Source organism: Chaetura pelagica, unplaced genomic scaffold, assembly GCF_000747805.2.
Source record: "Chaetura pelagica isolate M959 unplaced genomic scaffold, ChaPel_1.0 scaffold1034, whole genome shotgun sequence".
NCBI classification, from domain to species: domain Eukaryota; kingdom Metazoa; phylum Chordata; class Aves; order Apodiformes; family Apodidae; genus Chaetura; species Chaetura pelagica.
Genome location: NW_009953139.1, coordinates 66,787 through 67,759, shown reverse-complemented (window position 1 = coordinate 67,759; position 973 = coordinate 66,787). Strand labels below are relative to the sequence as shown.

Genomic DNA, 973 nt, shown 5'->3' with positions numbered 1-973 from the left:
GGCTCTGCCCCGCTTCCAGCCGCAGCCCCCCCGGGAACCCCTCGGCGAGGAGCGCCCGGCCGAGCCTGCCCCGAGCGTGGGCAAAGCCCTGCGCCCCGACCCCGACCTCCTCTTCCTCTCCCAGCAGCTCTGGGCCAGGACTTTGCGAGCATCAACTTTGGAAAGTTTGAGCCCGGTTGCAGCCCTGGGCTCGGGGATCCAGGCGCTGCCGGAGCTGTACGCAAAGCAGGAGGCCTCCCCTTCCTTCTCCTCCTCCTTCTCCTCCTCCTCCTCCCCCCCTCCCTCCCCAAGCAGCAGCCCTGGGGGGGCTCCGCAACAAAAGGAGGGAGGCTTTGGGGACGCGGAGCCCTGCGCCAAAGGGAAGGATTTGCACAAAGATGCCTCGAACAATAGAGCCTCGTTAGGCCCCAGTGACCAGGCAGGGAGGCAAAGCGGAGCTTCAGCCGGGCCGGTGCCTGCCCAAGAACCGGCCCCGGGCTCGGCCCCGCAACCCCCGGCTCAGGAGCTGGCGGGGAGCCCCGGCCAGGACCCCCCCGGGGAAACGGGGGAGCCCCGGCGGGAGCACTTTGACCGGCTGATCCGGCAGTCCAAGCTGTGGTGTTACGCCAAAGGGTTCAACCTGGACGGGAAAAGTTTGCGGCACGGAGGGAGGACGGAGCCCTGCAAAGCTGCAGAGCTCAAATCCCCCGGCTCCAAAAGAGCAGAGAGCCCCAGCACCTTGTCAAACAAAGCTTTGAAAGGCAATGGCTCGGAAAGGAATGCCAAGCGCAGACGCCTTGCCAGAGGCGCTGAGGCAGAAAGGCAACAGAGCTCCTCTAAAGGGAGGCCACAAAAGACTCAAAGGAGGAATGCCAAAAAGGGAAACACTCATTGCAAACGCCTCGGCAGCGCCGGGCCAACCCCGCCTCGGAATTCCTTCAGCCTCATGGGCAACTTCCCCTGTATTCCCTCCCTGGTCGTGGGGGAGGATGGG

General features: G+C 65.1%; 1 protein-coding gene across 1 annotated transcript in view; it reads left to right on the top strand.

Moving 5' to 3' along the window:
• The window catches only part of LOC104388434 (chromosome unknown open reading frame, human C17orf96), a gene marked incomplete at its 3' end in the record, with an annotated part of 2,149 nt that extends 1,179 nt beyond the window's left edge, over positions 1–970 (top strand). Inside the window, exons 2-3 of the mRNA XM_009997298.1 lie at positions 20–216; positions 292–970. Coding sequence (XP_009995600.1) covers positions 20–216; positions 292–970 — 876 coding nt within the window. The remainder of the gene's footprint in view (positions 1–19; positions 217–291) is intronic.
• Positions 971–973: the final 3 nt, after the last annotated feature.